This window comes from Chiloscyllium plagiosum, unplaced genomic scaffold (genome assembly GCF_037043375.1).
Source record: "Chiloscyllium plagiosum isolate Xiang-an unplaced genomic scaffold, Cpla_swu_hap1 HiC_scaffold_19, whole genome shotgun sequence".
Lineage (NCBI taxonomy): Eukaryota > Metazoa > Chordata > Chondrichthyes > Orectolobiformes > Hemiscylliidae > Chiloscyllium > Chiloscyllium plagiosum.
The window spans coordinates 12,513,550-12,534,839 of NW_028270157.1; the positions used below are offsets into that span (position 1 = coordinate 12,513,550).

Consider the following 21,290-nt stretch of genomic DNA (forward strand, 5'->3'; position numbering starts at 1 on the left):
TTATTTTAAGGGTTTCCATTGAAGTATATCTAAGTACATGTAAACATTTGTCATGGGTAAATCACCACAAATTACCTTTAATTCGGATTCACATTAAAAGAAATCTCACAGACAAAGACAACTGAAGCAATAATTTAAACTTTATTGCATGTAGCAGCCAAAATAAAATCCCTCAAATAAGCAAGTTAAGTCTCTGAATCCAACCTGGCTATTACCTGAGTAATGGTGGGATTTAGTTACTATTCCAACCAACATTATCTAACTCTGGAAGTGTTCAATCCTTGTGTACTGTTATTCTTCAAAGTTCTGATTTGTTCTGGTGTTGGGTTCGGAAACAAAACCTTGCATTCTTATCAGAAATAACTTCCCTGTTCCTTGTTACAATTGGTGTTAGCTGTCTATTTGAAACGGCCTGTCCTACAATTAACTCCTTAAATTCAGGACGTTCCTTCTGCAGGCAGTCTTAATTGCCCAGTTGTTATGAAGCAGCAGATTATCAAGCAGTGTTACCTTCTGTCTTCCAGGAAACAGCTTGTTTATATTACTTAGACTCCTCTTTCCCAGAGATGGTTAATTAGCATGTTACATTTAATTCCTTTGTAACATTTTCTCCTTGTCCCTTTCAACTCAGGAAACAATTTATTCCAGAAAGAATTATTGGTGATTCTTTCAATCCATGGAAGTTGTGAAGTTTACATTGTCACACATTTGATGCAGAGTCTAATCTGGATAGGCTGTCTAAATTAGATCTTTTTAAATGCTTCATAACTACAATCTCTTAAATGACACTCTTCCTTTGATTCTTTTACTAGCCTTGAAAGAAAACAGCTCTGAAGTTGTCCAGCCATTGCTAATGGGATGTGGAACCAAGGAACCCAAGATTGCTCAATTATGCTTGTCAGCAATTCAGAGGCTCATGTCGCATGAAGTGGTTTCTGAGGTATGCAGAAAACATTTGATCTGACAATGGATATTATTGGTTCATTGATGCATTTAGTGGCTAGAGGCAGTTTTGTAATTTTTCAGGCACCTCTTTATGTAGCATGCAGTGAGAGGTACTGAACTTCCCTTTGGTTAGCTGATCAGAAATCTAAAGCATAGACCTTTTGGGCTGAACTGGCCATACCTATGTTGTACATTGTGTGTAATGTCTCAATTTGGATTGGAATCCAAATTGACAAATTACATAGAGTATACAGCATAGGTATGGGGAGGTCAGCCCAAAAGGTCTGTGTTATGCTCCCGATTATCCTCCTCCCACCTTTCTTCATCTCATCATATCAGCATTGCTTTCCATTCCTTTTTCTCTTACAAATTTATCAGCTTTCCCTTCAAATGCATCTGTACTGTTTGCCTCAAACATTCCATCTGGTATTAAAATTCCACATTCTTAACACTCTGAATAAAGAGGTTTCTGTTGAAGTTTTCATTAGATTTATTAATAATTATTTTGAAATAATTTTGAGCACTAGATTAGTGAAAACATGTTTTTTCATGTATATCCCATCACCTCTTTTCATAATTAAGACCTCTGTCAGGTCATCTCTTGGTTTCTGACTTGTAGAGATAACAGCTGTTTAATTTTTCATGTCAGTTGTTTCAAGTCACCCGATATGAACGCCACACTGTGTTCTTTCACCTTAAAATCCTCTGTGTCATTACACATAACCAAATCCAGAATTGCTTGTACCTTCATGGGTTCTGCTCCAAAAAACCATCTGATAGACATTCCATGAATTAATTTCCTTGGGATCCCAGCTGCCTTTTCCAGTCCACCTGCATATTGCAGTCCCCCATGCTTATTAAAATTGTGCCTTTCTTTCACCCCTTTTATATCCCCTCATTTACACTCTGCCCCTTGTTCTGACTACTGCTCGGGTCACTGTGCATAACTCCCGTCATTGTCTCATTGTTTGTTGCTGTTATTCAGCTCTACCCACATAAACTTTATATCTTCCAACCCAATATCATTTCTTGCTATTGATTTAATTTCTTACCAGCAATGCCATTCGATCCCCTCTACCCATCTGCCGATTGTTGGGTTTTTTTAGTTCTCAGTCCTGATCCCCTTGCAACCACATCGCTGTGATGTCCACAACATCATATCCACCAATTTCAATCTGTGCTACAAGCTCATTTATCTTTTTTCATATACTGTGCACATTTAGGCACAACAACCTCAGTCCTGCATTGGCCACCCTCAGTGACACCGTTATTCCCCTGTCTGCTGTGTCTGGTTAGATTCTTGGCCCTTTCCATATTCTCTGTCCTAGTTCTTGTTTGAGAAGCTTCAATTACCTCCATTAAGCTCTCCCCATTTTCATTACTTTGAAGTCCTTGTGATCACCCAGTTTAGCCTTTCTGCTAGTATCCTAATTCCAGTTCAGTTCATGTGGGGCTGCCCCAATTGTACAGTTCACTCCTTTTCGAATACTAATGCCAGTGTCACATGAAACGGAATCTCTCTTTCCCCTACCACTCTTTTGGCTACATGTTTACTTCCTTAAACTTGTTATATCTTTGCTAATCTGTTCATGGCTCAGGTAATCCAGACATTACAGCCTTCAAGGTCCTATTTTTTATTTTTGTCGCTAATTCCTGATATTCCCCAAACAGAACCTCTTGCTTACTCTTGCCTGTGTTGTTGGAGCTGGATCTTCCTTCCTCTCCAATATCCTTTCAAGCTGACTCAAGATATTCCTCGCCTTGGCACATTAGGCATCACTCTTGCGGTACTCTCAGTCTTACTCACAAAGGATGCTGCTATCTCTCCCTGTAATTGTAGAATGCCCTAGCACTATCACTTTTCTTTGTGCTGCCCCAGCTTGAATGGTTTCCACTGTGCAGTGATCAGTTTCTGCAGACTCTTGCCGCATCCATATAAGAAGCAAATACTTCATTCCTGTTGGACAAGGTCAAGAGTCTCCTTCAGTGCTACATTCAGGATCCCTTGTTGTCACATCCTCCTGTCCCTGACCAGTGACCACATTTGGAATACTTAAGCCTCAGTATATTACTGCCTAGAACAGTGTTAAGGTAACTCTTCCCCCTCCTAGATGTGCCATCTTGTCTGAAGCTTAGATTGCAGCTCATGAGCTTTGAGCTGATGTTCCTCAAACTGCAGATGTGCTCACTATGTCTTGCAGTGAGATCCACCAGCTCCCACATCATGCAAGAACAATACATTGCCTACATGGCCATTTCTAATATAGTTAATAAGATTTTATTTATTGTTCAAAAATGTTATTCTCGGAGGATCACTAAATTACGACCCTCCTTTCAGAAGGCTAGTCCCTGATGGAGGTCCCTTACCAGCCAATCAGATGACAGCTTCTGTGTGACATCACTTTTGTTGCTGGCACTATTCTTCCTGATTCTGGTGAGCCTGGACACATCATCTGTCTAGCTATCACTATTGTTAACAGCTAACCCGAGAATGCAACTTTAAAAAAAGGGTTTTGTGATTTACACATGAAAGAAGTGAAACGATCACTGTATTCTGACAGATGAAAGGCTTAACAGACAATCAGTTTTTCAATGTATAATTTCAGTTACATCACACTGCAAATTTTTGTTATAAATTCTGTGTTACGATCGAGCCCTCCACACTCACCTGATGAAGGAGCGTCGCACCGAAAGCTAGTATGATTCCAATTAAACCTGTTGGACTATAACCTGGTGTTGTGTGATTTTTAACTTTGTACACCCCAGTCCAACACCGACATCTCCAAATCAGGTCATAGACAGAGAACCCAGGGGGCTAACACCTTCAACATATTGTCTAGCTATCACCATTGTTAACAGCTAACCGAGAATGCAACTTTTAAAAAAAAAGGTTTTGTGATTTACACATGAAAGAAGTGAAACTATCACTGTATTCTAACAGATGAAAGGCTCAACAGACAATCAATTTTTCAATGTATAATTTCAGGTACATCACACTGCAAATTTTTGCTATAAATTCTGTGTTACGATCGAGCCCTCCACTATCACCTGATGAAAGAGCATCGCTCCGAAAGCTAGCGTGCTTCCAATTAAACCTGTTGGACTATAACCTGGTGTTGTATGATTTTTAACTTTGTACACCCCAGTCCAACACCGGCATCTCCAAATCATGTTTAGAGCAGTCTACCCAGTTACTCTTGCGTTGAACATGGTTGGTATTTGCCAAGACCAAACATTCCAATATTTACAATGGTTTTGCTGATTTCTGTTCTGACATGAAGCTTTTTGTCCTGTCCTTTATAGTGTGTACATAGGTTGAAATGCTGATTATTTTTTCTCTTAAGTGATTCAATGCAAGTGCATTGATTCATAATCTTGGCAGTAATGGGAGATAAACAAAGTGAAAACTAATGTTTTCATCCACTTGAAGTCAAAGAACAAAGAAAATCACAGCACAGGAACAGGCCCTTCAGCCTTCCAAGTCTGTGCAGATCCAGATCCTCTATCTAACCTGCCACCTTTTTCTAAAGATATGTATCCCTTTACTCCCTGCCCATTCATGTATCTGTCTAGATACATCTTAAATGACGCTACCGTTCCCACCTCTACCACCTTCGCTGGCAACGTGTACCAGGCCCCCACCACCCTCTGTGTAAAGAACTTTCCACGCGTATCTCCTCTAAACCTTTCCCCCCTCACTTTGAACTCATGATGCCTAGTAATTGAGTCCCCCACTCTGCGGAAAAAGCTTCTTGCTATCCACAGTCTATACCTCTCATGATTTTGTAGACTTCAATCGGGTTCCCCCCTTAACCTCTGACCTTCTAATGAAAATAATCCTAATCTATTCAACCTCTCTTCATAGCTCGCACCCTCCATACCAGTCAACATCCTGGTGAGCCTCCTCTGCACCCTTTCCAAAGCATCCAGATCCTTTTGGTAATGATGGCGACCAGAACTGTATGCATTATTTAAATGCAGCCAAACCAAAATCATATACAGCTGCAACATGACCTGCCAACTCTGTCCAGTGAAGGACAGCATGCCGTTTGCTGCCTTGACCACTTTGCTGACCTGCACTGCCACCTTCAGGGAACAATGGACCTGAATACCCAGATCTCTCTGTACATCAATTTTCCCAAGACTTTTCCAATTACTGTATAGTTCACTCTTTAACTGGATCTTCCAAAATGCATCACCTTGCATTTGCTTGGATTGAACTCCATCTGCCATTTCTCTGTCCATCTCTCCAATCTATTATATTCTGCTGGATTCTCTGATAGTCCCCTTCACTATCTGCTACTCCACCAATCTTGGTGTCATCTGCAAACTTGCTAATCAGGCAACTGATACCTTCCTGCATTTATATATATATATATATATATATATATATATCACAAACAACAGTGGTCCCAGCACAGATCCCTATGGAACACCACTGGGGTTGCAGGTCTCCATTTTGAGAAACACCCTTCCACTGGTATTCTCTGTCTCTTGTTGCCCAGGCAGTTCTCTATCCATCTAGCTAGAACACCCTAGACCCCATGCAACTTCATCTTCTCTGTCAGCCTACTATGGGGAACCTTATCAAACGCCTTACTAAATTCCATGTATATGAATCTACAGCCCTTCCCCCATCAATTAACTTTGTCACATCCTGAAAGAAAGTCAAATAATTCCATCCATTTGTAGTGACCTCAAAGCATCTATATTGACTACAAATCATAAAGAGTGCTATAATTGCTTCCTTTGGGCAAAATATTTTCAGACCTCTTTCTCTTTGGCCATGCTGGTCCCTGAAGTCAGGGTGGTCTTTGCCTGCTCAGGTGAATGTACATTTCTGAAGAAGAACAGAGGAGTTATTCCTTGTATCCCATTCAATATTTATCCCACAACCAACGTCACAGAAACAGATTATCTAGTCATTGTCATATTGCTGTCTATGGAAATTTGCTGTGCATGTACTGGCTGCTGCATGTCCTATTTTAAAACAGTGACCTGATTTCGAAATTACTTAATTGTTCATAAAACACTTGGAAAAAGCCATTGTTATGTCAGGCGCTATATAAGTGCTAATGTTTTTCTTTCTCTGCTGTTGACTGTATGTAAAGTAGAAATTGATAACATTTGGTATGAATTATGTGCATCAAAAAATGTGGAGTTCAGGCTGAAGATCAGCCACAAACTGGTTGAATGGCAGAACAAGCCTGAAGAGCCATATGAACATGTTCCTTTCTTTATTTACTTATCACAGGATAATTATGGTGTAGAAGGAGGCCATTTGGACCACCATGCCTCGACTGGCTCTGTTATCTAGCCTGGCTCTTTCCCCATATCCCTGTGTACCATTTCTAGCCAAAACAAAATCCAATGCCATTCTGAATGCCTCAGTTGAACCTGCCTCCACCAGGTTTCTGGTTAGTGCACTCCATATCCTAGCTACTCGCTATGTGAAAAAAAATTTACCCTTGCTTCATTTGCACTTCACATTGAATATGTGTCATCTTTTTCTATTTCTTTTATGAGTGGAACAGCTTTGCTGTATTTACTCTGTCCCGCGTGATTTTACAAGCTGCAGATTTTATTTAGATTCTCTGTATGCTCCAGTCCTCAGCTTACTTTCATTTTATTGACAAAATATCTCCCCAGTCTCAAGCCCTAATTAACTCAGGCTGTTATTCCAAACCCCAGGACTGACCACTAGCCAAATGTGTCTTTCCCACACTTGAATACTTGATTGCCACACCCATAGTTCCACATGTTTTCTCTCAGCTTGCTTGTAATACTGAAGGAAATCCATAACTGTACTCAGAAATATATGTTCCCAAAACACATTAAGTAATGCTGCTCGAATTTACCCTGAAGTAATACAACTGTCAGGTCCCTGGCTTGACAGTATGTTCAAGTGTGCTTGTGACTGGATCTATTTGTTTTCTTTGCTACTTTGATGGGATGTAAACATCACTGGAAAACCTGGCATTTCTTACCTATCCCAAATTAACCTTGAGAAGGTGATGGTGAGTCATCATCTTGAGCATGTCTGCTAATGCAATACAATGTTATTAGGGAGGTAAATTTGAGATTTTGAATGATAGTGAAGGAACAGTATAAGTCAGAATGGCATGCGGCTTTGAGGGAAACTGTCAGGTGTGGTGTTTGTGTGCACTTCTGATCTTCTAGGCTGCAGAGTTCCCTGGTATCAAAAATGTCAGAAGAGGCTTGGCAAGTTGCATCGTACCTTGTTATGGTGCACACTGCTGCCATTGTCCACTGATGGTAGAATGAATGAATATTTAGAATTGTAGATGGGCTACTAATCAAGCAGGCTGCTTTGTCCAGGCTGATTGTTGGAGCTGCATTTATCCAGATAAGTGGGGAGTAATCCATCACATCCTGACTTCTGCCATGTATTTGAACAGCCTTTAATGAATCTGAAGGCAAGTTCCAGTTACCTGTTTATCTCGCCACAGTACCTTACATGATTAGTCCAGTTTTTTTTTCTCAGTTGTAATCTCAAAACGTTGATGATCAGGGAATCAGTCCTGTCCTTGAATTTCAATTGCAGATTGTTAAGTTCTGTCTTGTTGGGATCAAGGTTAGAATGGTGCTGGAAAAGCACAGTAGGTCAGGCAGCATCTGAGGAGCAGGAACAGCTTCATTAGGAACAGCTTTTGCCCGAAACTTCGATTTTCCTCCTCAGATGCTGCCTGATCTGCTGTGCTTTTCCAGCTCCACACTAATCTTGACTTTGATCTCCAGCATCTGCAGTACTCACTTTCGCCTATCTGCCTTGTTGGGGATTGTCATTGCCTAGCACTTTTGGAATGTAAATGTTAATTCTTGCTTTCATAATAAACGGTGCTGTAGCTCAATGGTTAGCACTGCTGCGTCACAGCGCCAGGGACCCAGGTTCGATTCCAGCTTCAGGTGTCACTGTGCAGTTTGCACGTTTTCTCCCACAGCCCAAAGATGTGCCAGTTAGGCGGATTGGCTGTGGCAAATTGCCCCATAGTGTCCAGGGGTGTGCAGGCTAGGTGGGTTAGCCATGGGAAAAGCAGGGTTACATGGGGAAAGGATGATGGGGGAGGTGCAGGAAGCTGGGTTTGGGTGGGACGCTCTTTGTAGTGTTGTTGTGGACTCAGGCCTCTGGGGCGGCACGGTGGCCCAGTGGTTAGCATTGCTGCCTCACAGCGCCAGGGACCCGGGTTCGATTCCAGCCTTGGGCAACTGTCTGTGTGGAGTTTGCGCATTCTCCCCGTCCCTGAGTGGGTTTACTCCAGGTGCTCTGGTTTCTTCCCCAGTCCAACGATGTGCACGTTAAGTGAATTGGTCATACTAAATTACTAAATTGGGGAGATAGGCCGCCTACTTGCGGAACGTTTCAGAGAACACCTCTGGGACACCCGGACCAATCAACCCAACCACCCTGTGGCTCAACACTTCAACTCCCCCTCCCACTCCACCAAGGACATGCAGGTCCTTGGACTCCTCCATCGCCAGACTATAGCAACACGACGGTTGGAGGAAGAGCGCCTCATCTTCCACCTAGGAACCCTCCAACCACAAGGGATGAACTCAGATTTCTCCAGTTTGCTCATTTCCCCTCCCCCCACCTTGTCTCAGTCAAATCCCTCGAACTCAGCACCGCCTTCCTAACCTGCTATCTTCTTCCTGACCTCTCCGCCCCCACCCCACTCCGGCCTATCACCCCCTCACCTTGACCTCCTTCCACCTATCGCATTTCCAACGCCCCTCCCCCAAGTCCCTCCTCCCTACCTTTTATCTTAGCCTGCTGAACACACTTTCCTCATTCCTGTAGAAGGGCTTATGCCCGAAATGTCAATTCTCCTGTTCCTTGGATGCTGCCTGACCTGTTGCGCTTTTCCAGCAACACATTTTCAGCTCTGATCTCCAGCATCTGCAGTCTTCACTTTCTCCTCCATACTAGATTCCCATAGTGTTAGTTGCATTAGTCATAGGGAAATGGGTCTGGGTGAGTTACTCTTCGGAGGGTCGGTCTGGACTTGTTGGGCCGAAGGGCCTGTTTCTACACTGTGTAGGGAATCTAATCTAATCTAATGTTGTCCAGTTCTTATTGCACACTAGCACTGACCGCTTTAGCGTCTGAGATGTCTTGGATGGTTCTGAACACTGCAATTCTTTTTTCTTATGTGGGCTTCGCTGGCTGGCAAAACATGTAGTGCCTATCCCTAGTTGCCTCCTTGAGAAGCCAACAGTAAGCTGCTTTCTTGAACTGCTGCAGTTCACCTGCTCTGGTTGACCCACAATACCATTAGGGAGAAAATGCCAAATGTTTTCCTAGTGATGGTGAAGGAATGACCATATATTTCCAAGTCAGAATTGTGAGTGGCTTGGAGGAGATCTTGCAAGTGTAGTGTGCCCATGTTTCTGCTGCCTTTGTTGTTCTTGATAGAAGTAGTTGTGGGTTTGAAAAGTGCTTTCTGAGGATCTTTAGTGAATTTCTGCAGTGCATCTTGTCGATAGTATACACTGCTGCTACTGAGTGTCAGTGGTGAAGGAAGTGGATGCTTGTGAATGTGATGCCAATCAAGAGGGCTGCTTTGTCCTGAATGGTGTCAAGCTACTTGAGTGTTGTTGGAGAAGCACCTATCCAGATAAGAGAGGAGTGTTCAATCCCAATCCTGAATTGTGACTTGTAGGTGATGGAGCTTTGGGAGTCAAGCAGAGAGTTACTCGTGTCAGTATTCCTATCCTTTGACTTGCTCTAGTAACCACTGTATTCAAAGGGCAAGTCCAGTGGAGTTTCTGGTCACTGGTGACCCCACGATTCTGGATTAGTGGTGCTGGAAGAGCACAGCAGTTCAGGCAGCATTCAAGGAGCAGCGAAATCGACATTTCGGGCAAAAGCCCTTCATCAGGAATAAAGGCAGTGAGCCTGAAGCGTGGAGAGATAAGCTAGAGGAGGGTGGGGGTGGGGAGAAAGTAGCATAGAGTACAATAGGTGAGTGGGGAAGGGGATGAAAGTGATAGGTCAGGGAGGAGAGGGTGGAGTGGATAGATGGAAAAGGAGATAGGCAGGTAGGACAAGTCCGGACAAGTCATGGGGACAGTGCTGAGCTGGAAGTTTGGAACTAGGGTGAGGTGGGGGAAGGGGAAATGAGGAAACTGTTGAAGTCCACATTGATGCCCTGGGGTTGAAGTGTTCCGAGGCGGAAGATGAGACGTTCTTCCTCCAGGAGTCTGGTGGTGAGGGAGCGGCAGTGAAGGAGGCCCAGGACCTCCATGTCCTCAGCAGAGTGGGAGGGGGAGTTGAAATGTTGAGCCACGAGGCGGTGTGGTTGATTGGTACGGGTGTCTCGGAGATGTTCCCTAAAGCGCTTTGCTAGGAGGTGCCCAGTCTCCCCAATGTAGAGGAGAACGCATCGGAAGCAACGGATACAATAAATGATATTAGTGGATGTGCAGGTAAAACTTTGATGGATGTGGAAGGCTCCTTTAGGGCCTTGGATGGAGGTGAGGGAGGAGGTGTGAGCGCAGGTTTTACAGTTCCTGCGGTGGCAGGGGAAAGTGCCAGGATGGGAGGGTGGGTTGTATGGGGGCGTGGACCTGACCAGGTAGTCACGGAGGGAACGGTCTTTGCGGAAGGCGGAAAAGGGTGGGGAGGGAAATATATCCCTGGTGGTGGGGTCTTTTTGGAGGTGGTGGAAATGTCGGCGGATGATTTGGTTTATGCGATGGTGACCCCACGATGTTGATAGTGGGAGATTCAGTGATGGTAACACTGTTGAACGTCAAGGGGCAGTGGATAGATTATCTGTTATTGAAAATGGTCATTGCCTGATATTTGTGTGGCACAAAAGTTAATTGCCACTTGTCAGCCCAAGTCTGGATATTGTCCAGATATTATTGCATTTAAACTTGGGCTGGTTCAGTATTTGAGGAGTTACAAATCATGCTAAATGTTGTGCAATCATCAGCGAACATTCCCACTTCAGATGTTATGATTAAGTGGAGGTCATTGGTGAAGCAGCTGCAGATAGTTGGGCCTCAGACAATATCTTGAGGGATTCCTGCAGAGATATCCTGGAGCTGCGATGACTGACCTCTAACTACCAGAACCATCTTCCTTTTGAGTAAAATTGCAACTAGTGGAATGTTTTCCCACTGATTCTCATTGATTCCAGTTTTGTTGGGGCTTTTTGATGCCACATTTGATCTCTCGCTACCTTAATATCACGGACAGTCACTCTTACTTCACCTCTTGTGTCTGTGTTTTGACCAAAGCTTAAGTGATATCAGGAGCTAGTTGGTGCTGATGGAAATCCAGCTGAAAATCTGTGGGCAGCTTATTGCTGTGTAAGTGCTGCTTGACCACTGTCAACAACCCATTTAGTCACTTTTTATTTGGTTTAAAGTAGACTGGGTGATAACTCGCTGGATTGAACTTATGTTCTTAGTGGGCAGGGCAGATCTAGGCAATTTGCCACATTATTAAGCAGGTGTCAGTGTTGTCACTGTACTAGAACAGTTGAAGTTTTGGAGCACAAATCTTTGGTAGTGCTACTGAGGAATGTCATCAAGGTTTTGTAGCTTTTGCTAAATATAATGGTTTCAGTACCTATCAACAAACAATATTATTTGACTGACCAGTCTGTCTATTGTATCTAGTATTACAGATTTCTGATAGTACAGCAATTCATTTTTAAAAGAGAGTTGTTACATGGCCTTTGTGCTTCTGGTGTGGTTTCACTATGTACAGTTTTGGTTTCCTTATTTAGGACGGGGTGTATTTGTATTAGATGCAGTTCAGAGAAGATTCACTGAATTGATTCCTGGGATGAAGGGGTTCACTTATGAGGCTTGTATGCACTGGATTCTAGAAGAATTGCAAGTAATGTTATCAAATCATACAATATCCTGAGGGGACTCAGCCTGAGTAGGTACTGAGATAGTTCCTCTTCTGAAAGTAACTGGAACTAGAGGCTCTGTAACAATAAGTGTTCTCCAATGTATGATAGCATTGTGAAGAATTGGTTTTTTCTGCAGGTGGTTAGTCTGTGGAATTCTTAGTGGTGGAGGGCAGAGTAATTGAATATTTTGAAGGTTGAATTATATTCTCAATAGGCAAGCAGTCCAAGAGAACTGGGAGTAGGCAGGAAAGTAAGGGCCTTAATTAGATCAGCAATGGTCTCATCAAACAGCAGAACAAGCTGAAGGAACCAAGTGGTCTATTCCTGCTCCTAATTCAGATATTTGTACATATGTGTTGTAAATTGTGGCCATTGTGTTTTATTTGCCAATTGTCAAGACTTGTTTTAAGTTAAATGTTCCATTTTTAATGGAAAGCATGCAAAACGTACAGAACAGAATATGCTTAAGATTTTGTAGAGATGTGAGAAAAGAGGTGGCAAGTGAAACTCTTCGAGACAGCTGCCTGAGATATCTTACTGGCCTCGTGAGTTTTATTTTTGTCAAGTTACTCATTGTATTTGAATATGTTTTAATAGGGTGCAGCTGGAAATATAATTAACATGCTGTGGCAGTTGATGGAAAATGGGCTGGAGGAACTCAAGCTTCTTCAAACTGTTCTGGTCCTTTTGACGACCAACACAGTAGTTCATGATGATGCCCTTGCTAAGGTAAGACATGTAAGGAAACTGCAACACACACTTGAGCAACACTCCCAAGTGAAACTGGCTATTCAACAATATTTAATATTATTAACTACTGAAGCCCAATTTTGCAGTAGCTAAATTCTCAAGGTTATTGGTTATCAAACTGCAGTTGTGTGTTATTAGTCATATGAGTATACTTCAGCCTGGGAGCTTATCATGTTTAATTGTAATCTCTGTAATTTAATTTATTTGAGTTTATTTTTCTCCTTGAGGGGTGAGCAAAGAAAGGTGAACATTATGTTGAAATGAGCAGTTTGACAATGTAATTGCAAAGATATCCAATATTATTTTGAGATGATATGTGATTTTGGCACCATGATTTTCAGTATCCATAATGCATATCTGCAATGTATTGAAACTGGGGAGGGTGGGAAGTGTTGAAGATGAACAATAATGATTTATCTTGGCCAGAGCCAGTGGCAGCTGGAACTTCTAAATTGCACCCAGTTAACGAATGAAAATAATTCAATATGTGACCTTCACTTAGGAAGTTATCAACCCAGGAAATGAGATTTGCAAAAGGAAAGGTTGTGCATTTTTGTCAGTCAGTGTCTTGTATCCTACTATATTGTTTTCTCGCTTACTAATAATCACCTGGGTTCCAGAAATGAAATTGAAGGTTTTAAAAAGTATGTATTGCTTGTTCTTTTCTCAATGTTTCTCAAACATTATATTGCTGTTTTTTGGCATCTTGTTATGTTTTAAGATAGAACACTTGTCAAAACTGCTGTGCAACAATGATTTAACAGTTACCCCTTTTACGTTTGAGTGTCATGAAGCTAGTGATTGGAAATCAAGGTCTCATGATAGTGTCAAGTGTAGAATGAAGCATGTCAAATTTGGGACAGTGCCCATCAGTTCACAACTGAAAATAACTATGCACATGATCTTCACTTGGAATGTTATTGACTGAGCGTGGTGAAGTAGAATGGATGATTAGATTAGATTCCCTACAGTGTGGAAATGGGCCCTTCAGCCCAACCAGTCCGCATCAACCCTCCAAAGAGTAACCCACCCAGACCCATTTCTCTCTGACTAATGCTCTTAGCACTGTGGGCAATTTAGAATGGCCAGTTCACCTGACCTGCACGTCTTTGGTTTATGGGAGGAAACTGGAGCACCCAGAGGAAACCCACTCAGACACAGGGAGCATGTGCAAACTCTACACAGACAGTCACCCAAGGCTGGAATCGAACCCTGGGCCCTGTTGCTGTGAGGCAGCAATGCTAACCACTGAGCCACGGTGACACAGTGGCTAGCACTGCTGGCTCACAGCGCCAGAGACCTGGGTTCAATTCCCGCCTCAGGCTACTCGCTGTGTGGAGTTTGCACATTCTCCCCATGTCTGCGTGGGTTTCCTCCGTGTGCTCCGGTTTCCTCCCACAATCCAAAAATGTGCAGGTTAGGTGAATTGACCATGCTAAATTGCCCATAGTGTTAGGTGAAGGGGTAAATGTAGGAGAATGGGTCTGGGTGGGTTACGCTTCGGCGGGTCGGTGTGGACTTATTGGGCCGAAGGGCCTGTTTCCACACTGTAAGTAATCTAATCTAAAACCGTGTCGCCCCAGGGATGTTTGCAGGGGCCAAGAATGCTCACGTTTGGCTTTAGATGCTCTTCTGAACTGGCAGGTCATCCATCAGTGATGGTTCGCACTGAATAAAGTAAGTATCCTCACCTTGTTTATCACCTTGATTAACCAGGCAAATATTTTCAAGGCCCAAGAATGTCACTTGCTGGTAATGAGAATGTTCTGAGCAGTAGCTAAAGGTTTATGTTTCTTGCTGTAACCTTTGGTTGCCATTGGCATCAATCAGTTAATTCCCTGCTGTGGTGGCTTGCATGTGTATCTTTAGAATTGTATATCATTTCAGACAGTAGAAAAATAGATAGATCATTGCTGCTGTAGAATCAGAACTTTTTTTAAAACATATTGGTTCAATATTGTATAGCAGATATACTTTTATGTGTGAAGTTGATGTTTCAAAGCTAATTCAATAATTAATCTAATCATGAGCATTGTATACAGAATAAATGTGGAAGACTCATCCCACGCTTGGATTAAATAAGCAAAGAACTACCAAGGAACAATCAAATCTGTCCTGTCCCTCAATAGGAGGAGAGTTTTCTCCCCCAGTTGGGCTACTTTGTGTGATCATCAGAGCAGTTCTTAACGGAAGAGTACCCATAATGGTGAAGTGACAAAATCAACAGAACCTGTCTGAGGAAAAAGTAATTAAAATTATTTTCTCAGATAAGGGAGAGTCCTTGGAAGTACTTCACTTTTCCTATTTCCTAATACTACTACTGATCCTTGTTGATCACTACAATTGATTTGGTGTGGATACACACATAGTGGTGTTAGGGAGGGTGTTGACGCAGCAGTGAAGGAATGTGTGATACATTTCCAAGTAAGGGTGGTGAGTGACATGGAGAGGGATTTGCAGGTGATGGTGTTCCCATATATCTGCTGCCCTTGTCCCTCCACACGGTAATGATTGTGGTTTTGAAAGGTGATGTTTAAGGAGCTATGGTGTATTTCTACAATCGATCGTCTCCGATGTTGTTACATTACTACACATCTCCATTAGCTGAACACATCACTAGCTTCCCATTTCTAGCCCCATGTGTCAGCATGATGCACTCTGATATAATGCAACATAGAGTTTCTTCCATTTTGTACTAACAATCCCCTCTTTTCTTCAAGTTCCTGCTCATGTGTAGCTTCTCTGGCAAAGTAGCATATATTGCCCATCCCTCATTGCCTTTAGGTGGTGGTGAACTACGTTGAACCACTACAGTTGTGGAGTGTAGGTATACCAACAGTGCTGTAAGGAAGAGATTTCTTGAACGTTGAGCCAGATAGTTCCAGAAAAATAGTTCCAAGTCCAGATAGTTTGGGTTTTACAGAGGACCTGAAGGTGGTGGTGTTGCCATACATCGTCTACCCCATGTTGAAGAGTGTGGTGCTGAAAAAGCACAGCTGGTCAGGCGGCATCCAAGGAGCAGGAGAATCGATGTTTTGGCCATAAGCCCTTCATCAGGATTGAGGCTTGTGGGCCAAGGGGACTGAGAGATAAATGGGAGTGGGGGTGGGCTGGGGGAGGGGTAACTGGGAATGTGATAGGTAGATAAAGGTGAGGGTGAAATTGATAGGTCGAAGAGAAGGGTGGCGCAGATGGACAGGTAGGACCATTCAAGAGGGCAATGCCAAGTTGGAAGATTCACTGTATCACGATTAACCCTATGTCCTTTTAATAGTAGAGTTATAAGCTTAGGCCTTATCAAAGAAGCCTTAGTGATATGCTGCATGCATTTTGTACATGGTATCCACTGACAGTTTGGCATTGGAAGGGCTGAGTGTTTGGATGACCAGTTGAATTGCAAATCAAGCAAACATCTTGTGTGTTGTTGGAGCTGCAGTCGTCCAGGCAAGTGAAGAGTATTCCATCACACTCCTGATTTGTGTATTCCAGGCAGGTTTTGGGGAGTTCAGAGGTGAGTTAGAATTCCCAAAATCTGACCTGCTGTTGAAGCCAGAATATATGTTGCTGATCCAGTTAAGTTTGTGGTCGGTGGTAATCCCAAGATGTTGATTGTGGAGGGATAACCAAGGCTCCTTAGACAACATTTTCCAAAGCCACTATCTTTATAATCTAGAAGGATAAGTGCAGCAGATGCCTGGAAACACCAACATCACCGCCTACAAGCCAGTCACCATTCTGACTTGCAAAATCAGCATTGTTACTTCACCGTCACTGGATGAAAATCCTGGACCTCCCTCCCTAACAACATTGTGGATACACTAACACCAAATGAACTGCTGCAGTTCAAGAAGGTGGCACGGTGGCACAGTGGTTAGCACTGCTGCCTCACAGCGCCAGAGACCCGGGTTCAATTCCCGACTCAGGCAACTGACTGTGTGGAGTTTGCACATTCTCCCCGTGTCTGCGTGGGTTTCCTCCGGGTGCTCCGGTTTCCTCCCACAGTCCAAAGATGTGCAGGTCAGGTGAATTGGCCATGCTAAATTGCCCGTAGTGTTAGGTAAAGGGGTAAATGTACGGGAATGGGTGGGTTACGCTTCGGCGGGTCGGTGTGGACTTGTTGGGCCGAAGGGCCTGTTTCCACACTGTAAGTAATCTAATCTAATCTAAAAAAAAGGCAGGTCATTACCACCTTTTCAAGGGTGATTAGAGACTGGCAATAAATGTTGACCTAGCCAGTGAAGCCCACACCCAGCAAACCGGTAATAGTAATACCACTGAATTCAAAGGGAGATAATTTGATTTTTCCTTATAGCTGACACTTGAAGTCTGAATGTCACTACCACTGATCTGTCTAAGTCTGGACGTTTCCACTTTTTATTACATATGGATATGGACTCCTTCAGTATTTGAGGAGTTTTCAATGGCATTAATAATCACACAGCATTCAGTAAACTTCGCACTTTTGACCTTATGATGCAGGGAATGTCAGTGACAAGCTGCTAAAGATGGTTCGGGCCTTTGTTTGGACAAAGCATTGAGGAATGCAGCTACAGTTGGTCAAAAGGAATAAGATACATCTAAGATGTATGTTATCTTCTCCATTTCCTGCAATGATTATTGGTCTCAATATAGCAATTTATGGGCAGGGGTTTTTGTTTAGTCAGTGATGCCCATTAGCAGCTCGACTGATTCTCGTCAAGTTTATTTTGCAAATGTCCCTTGCAACAAGATGACTTTCATGCCTTCATCTTGGAGCAAGATTTAAGCTAAGATATGAAAGTTAAAATGAGAATATCTAAAGTCTGCTTCCTCATTTCTTTTGAATTGAATAATCTGAAGTCAGCTTTGCCCTCATATTATTGCAACAGTAATGATAGCCAAGGTTATACATTTTATTTGAATGTGAACACATTGTTTCTGTATGCATGGATTTAAGCTTGATTAGATTACTTAGTGTGGAAACAGGCCCTTCGGCCCAACAAGTCCACACCAACCCTCCGAAGAGCAACCCACCCAGACCCATTCCCCTATATTTACCCCTTCACCTGACACTACAGGCAATTTAGCATGGCCAATTCACCTAACCTGCACATCTTTGGACTATGAGAGGAAACCGGACCGCCTGGAGGAAACCCACGCAGACACAGGGAGAATGTGCAAACTCCACACAGACAGTTGCCCGAGGCGGGAATTGAACCCAGGTCTCCGGTGCTGTGAGGCAGCAGTGCTAACCTCTGTGCCACCATGCCACCCCTTCTAATTTGTTAAACTTAAACTGTCGTGACTATTTAAATTTTATTCTGATGCTTATATATAATGTGTTCTTATGCAGAATTGTGACTGGGTTTTGAATGATTTCTGTAGGCCTTTCTAGTCACATTGTGAGATGTTCAGGTATTCGTTATTTCATTTGTGCTATTAGGACAATTAGGTTTGTTGAGAATTGATTTTGATCTTCTGTTCTTCCCTTATCTGTTTTCCAATCATGTTAGTTATGAATAGCTTTATTCTCAATTGATGTTCCTAGTGCCTTGTTTAAATGTACAAATGAAAAATGAACTTGTAAGCACAAGAAATCAGTGGTCATATTTTTTAAAAATGCCCTGGCATTGGGTGTTCTGATGAGTCATAACTGCCTTTTTCTTTTAGATACTGACACACTTTTCTTATACTTTGTTTATTTTTCAGATCTCCAAAATTTGTGGTCTTTATTTGATGTCAGTTGTAGTTTCCAAGTATTTTGATGTTGCTTTTTAATATTTTTCCTTAATATAATACTCCCATTCGTCCTTTCTATTCGTGAGTAAGCCTACTTTCAGTAAGCCTACTCACCTTAACATTGGCTAGTTTTTGAGGAAGTAACACAAACTTTTCAACTTCCAAATGAAGGTTCTACATAAATCCCTGAGTTTTCTGACAAAATATTGTTTCAATTGCTGAAATTTTGATCATTCTTAAAGACCACATACGTAGAAATTTGGAAGTGATATCTCTCAAAGGCTATTTCCTGGGAGATAATTATTGTAATTTTTAGAATCTTTCCAACTGAACCGTTTGCTCACAAAAGCATATTTCTGCAATCTTTTAGGCAATTGTACTTTGCTTTCGGCTACACTTTACCAAAGATAATATCACCAATAACACAGCAGCAGCTACGGTACGGCAAGTGGTTACAGTTGTCTTTGAAAGAATGGATGCTGAAGATGAGCAGCATAAAGGTGGGTTGAAGTATTTCTGCCTTCTAGTGCACACTCCATGATTCAATTCACTTACTGAAAAATGTTGAAAGCTTCAGAGATGTTTTTACCACAATTAATAATTCATTCACTTTAGGAAAAAATGTGCAGCAAGTATAATCTTATGCAGTAAAAGTTTCTTGCTTGACATTTATTTCATATTGCTCACGTTAACCTTGATGAACTTTAGCCTTCCTTCATTTAGATATTCCAGAAGACGTAATTTTCAAAACCTTGAGTCTTCTCTTAACATCTAGAATTTCCAAAGGCCAAAAATCTAATCTAAACCTTTCACGTAAAACTTGCTTAAGTTTTGTGCTTTCAATCACCCAACTTCATACAACAAAGTAACCTATGGGACGTTAGCTTGCCCATAAAGTATAAATAATGACTAGAGTTTTAGCCATTGAATCCTGCATGCCAAACCATCAGCATTGAGCACAAATAATGTGAATGTACCATACTTCTCCAATCAGGAAGTTTTGACTTCCAGGAAACGCACATTCCAGGGTAATTTTTGAGGAAGACTTTCCTGTTGTCTGAACACAAGTTATTCAAGCACTATCCAATTCCTCTGCTTATTGGTCATCCTTTAGTTCTTTATTCTTCATTATTTAGATATCTATCTGCAGAATGATACTTTCAGCCTATAAAGCCAATCCAAGTGATGCGTCACTGAAACTGCTTTTGTGGTAATGAAGACAATTTATTATTATTACCTTGTGTAAGATAGGAGAAAATTGGTCTAAATTACTTCCAAATGGAACTGCTTATGCAGTTATTTGAGATTAATATCAGAAAAGTATTCTTCATATCAAGTCTAGTCACCTCTTAGGAGAATTGTCAAAAAGAAAGAAATCTTATTTCCTCTTTAAATGCATCTGGCTAAAATATGGATTGGATTATTGAAGTAACTATGAAAGACAGTTACTTGTTAATACTTAACCATTAGTTTTACTTTTTCTTCTTAAGAAGACTTAACATGAAAAGTAGATAAACCCTAAAGCACAGCAAACTCCATAGGGAGTGTTTTAAAAATTACCTGCTTCCAACTTATGTCGATCTATGCACATTAATTGTGGAGAACCATATGCTGGGTCAATGTCAACAAAATCTATTGGTCCTCCACTTTTTTCAGCGGTCTATTCCTAGGATTCCTTTGTTGATTATTTGTAAGCGGTAGGCCATCTTTCAAACCTAGCAGGACAATATAAGCGAGGTTATAAAATGCTGCACATTTTAACTACTTTCTTCAGCTATTTTAATTGGCCATATGTCTGACATTGGCCTTTTGTTTTTCTGCATTGAATTAATCACATTGCAGAGCCTATCACTGTAAACTTTGTTACTTGGGTTGGTTAGAAGATGTAAATTTCAACGCATTGAAGAGTTGAAGTTACTTTCCATTTCTAGATATTTTTCTTATACACTAGTGATTAGGACTTGCCCTTCCAGAAAGTTTGAGTGGACATTTCATGCTTCAGTAATGGAATTTTATTTGAATTGTCGTTGTTACTGAAGGTTAAAATTCAATTAATTATTTTGTTCACAACTTTTACCCTCAACTCTGAGGTAACGATCATTGATCTAAGTCACAGGAAAAGATGGAGAAGCTGAACTCTTTCTTGCTTGCTTGCTTATCCATATTCAGTTGAATTTTGTTTTGACTTAGACATTTGCAGTATATCTATTATGTGTTAGTCAATATCCAGTAGATTATTTAGTACAATTGTCTGAATTACCTGGTAGGATATTTTGCAACCAGTGTGTGGGGTGGATGGGGAGTGGGGAACAAACACAATTGATGAGATGGATCTCTAACTTGTAAATTTAAGCAAGGTTAAATAGAATATAGAAAATTTTGATCTCATTGGCTTAGCTCAGCATATCTAAAACAAAATGAGGTAAGATGTTAGAGAGCTGCTGGCTCCCCGTAGAATATGCCAGCATCGATATTACTTTCAGGGTGAACAGTGGGGAAGTGCAGCAAATTAATTTGTGCAAGTAGAATTTTCCCTGGGGAAAATATTTGGTAAATAGGAATTGGTTTGTTTAAAAAAAAGTCATCACGGAGACAGACATCAAATTGTGATGCCAGTACAATTAAAACAATTATGAACTTCGATACAAAATGTTGAGTCTAGTGGACCCTTCCTATTCAGTAGTTTTATGATTGTCTGGTTGAAAATTGTGCAGGTTGCAGAAATTAAGAACTGTGTTCTCAACATAAATGATTCTGCATTCCGTGAAATTGTTATTCCATTTTGTTTTGGAAGCTGATCAAAAGACAAAAACTACAACACAAACGTTGCTATATTCCAAAGTTGATTTTATCGCTAAAATCCGATGCGTATATTTTCCAAAAGATCCTGATAAGAATGACTCATAACGATTCGTAACTGGTTGAGAGTCTAATGAATTAAACTTAGCAACCTAGGATCCGTGGACTTCAATATTAAATACAGAG

The 21,290-nt window shown here is 41.6% G+C and overlaps 1 protein-coding gene across 3 annotated transcripts in view; it reads left to right on the top strand.

The window, feature by feature from the left end:
* mon2 (MON2 homolog, regulator of endosome-to-Golgi trafficking) overlaps positions 1 to 21,290 on the top strand; it is a 132,411-nt gene that overhangs the window by 23,058 nt on the left and 88,063 nt on the right. For all 3 annotated transcript variants that reach the window (XM_087997020.1, XM_087997021.1, XM_087997022.1), the window contains exons 3-5: positions 813 to 940; positions 12,435 to 12,566; positions 18,676 to 18,805. In XM_087997020.1, coding sequence (XP_087853146.1) covers positions 813 to 940; positions 12,435 to 12,566; positions 18,676 to 18,805 — 390 coding nt within the window. The remainder of the gene's footprint in view (positions 1 to 812; positions 941 to 12,434; positions 12,567 to 18,675; positions 18,806 to 21,290) is intronic.